Source organism: Phalaenopsis equestris, unplaced genomic scaffold (assembly GCF_001263595.1).
Source record: "Phalaenopsis equestris unplaced genomic scaffold, ASM126359v1 Scaffold212070, whole genome shotgun sequence".
NCBI lineage: Eukaryota > Viridiplantae > Streptophyta > Magnoliopsida > Asparagales > Orchidaceae > Phalaenopsis > Phalaenopsis equestris.
This window is the reverse complement of record NW_018231027.1, coordinates 5,234-6,485: the sequence shown is the minus strand read 5'-3', so window position 1 is coordinate 6,485 and position 1,252 is coordinate 5,234. Positions and strand designations below refer to the sequence as shown.

Below are 1,252 nucleotides of genomic sequence, written 5' to 3'. Positions count from 1 at the left end.
CGGTACTTGGGTCATCTAGTCTTCTTTTTGTCTAGTTTATTGGCTTGGCCTATATGGTTTTGTTCGGTCAATCAACTGGGCCTCCCAATCTCCCGAAGTGGAATGGCTTACACTGTATTCTTTCCTTCGGAAGTGTTGGATCCTTTTAAAATTAGTGTTGACAAATTTTTGAGTTCGGTCTAGTCCCCTTTTCTGAGTTATCGAGCTGCAAAATTTGTTACAGAATAGTTGCTACGACAACTTTGAGCTATTTTCAAATGATACCCTTTTAAATAAAGTCTCTTTCAACTAATGCTGGCTGGATATATATATATATATATATATAGCCCTTCTGGCTCGTCCACATCCACCAAGGAAGAATCCCTTATCCCCTCCTCACCCAATCACAACTCTCCTCACCTCACCCCACAAATCCCATCCTCCTCTAATACCCTCCACTCGCCACCCACGTCCTCCACACTCCCTCCACCATGGCCTCCGCTACATCAACCACAGTCTTCTCCTCTCCCCATCGCTCCTCGTTCCTCTCCCAAACACCAATCACCACCCCCAAATCCTCCCGTCTCTCCTTCACCGCCAAGCGCCGCTCGCCAATAAGCATAAAAGCCGAGCTCAACCCTCAGTTGGTGATCAGCTTAAGCACTGGTCTTTCCCTCTTTCTTGGCCGGTTCGTATTCTTTAATTTTCAGAGAGAGAACGTGGCGAAGCAGGGCTTGCCGGAACAGAACGGTCTTTCGCATTTCGAGGCGGGAGATACGCGAGCGCGCGAGTACGCCAATTTGCTCAAATCGAACGATCCTGTTGGGTTTAATATTGTTGATGTGCTTGCCTGGGGCTCTCTCGGGCATATCGTTGCGTATTATATACTAGCAACTTCTTCGAATGGGTATGATCCCAGCTTCTTTGGCGGGCAATGATTTAAGGACTGTAGTGAGATCTCTACTGTATGTGTTTCATTTTGGTTGTGCCTGTGTGATATTTTGTTATGGAGCTTATTGGGGCTTATAGAAGAAGGATTGATGGATTAGGGGGATTTTGGTGGTGATGGAAGGTTGGATTTAATCTTCTGTTTGTAATTTCGTTTTTTAAGTATGAAACAGAGTTTTTGAACTTAATTTTGGCTTGGATAGCTTTGCTGAAGTTTTAGTTTTGTCAGTGGGATTCCGTTCTGGTTTTTGTTTTTGCGAGGTTTTCAGTCATTAAAATTTTCAAAAATAATAGTTACATTCTTTTTTAGGGAGTTTTTTCTTAA

The 1,252-nt window shown here is 43.7% G+C and overlaps 1 protein-coding gene across 1 annotated transcript; it reads left to right on the top strand.

The window, feature by feature from the left end:
• Positions 1-344: 344 nt before the first annotated feature.
• LOC110036875 (photosystem I reaction center subunit V, chloroplastic-like) lies at positions 345-997 on the top strand. The gene has a single exon (XM_020741422.1). It carries the CDS (start codon positions 471-473, stop codon positions 915-917), a length of 447 nt encoding a protein of 148 aa, XP_020597081.1. The 5' UTR covers positions 345-470; the 3' UTR covers positions 918-997.
• Positions 998-1,252: the final 255 nt, after the last annotated feature.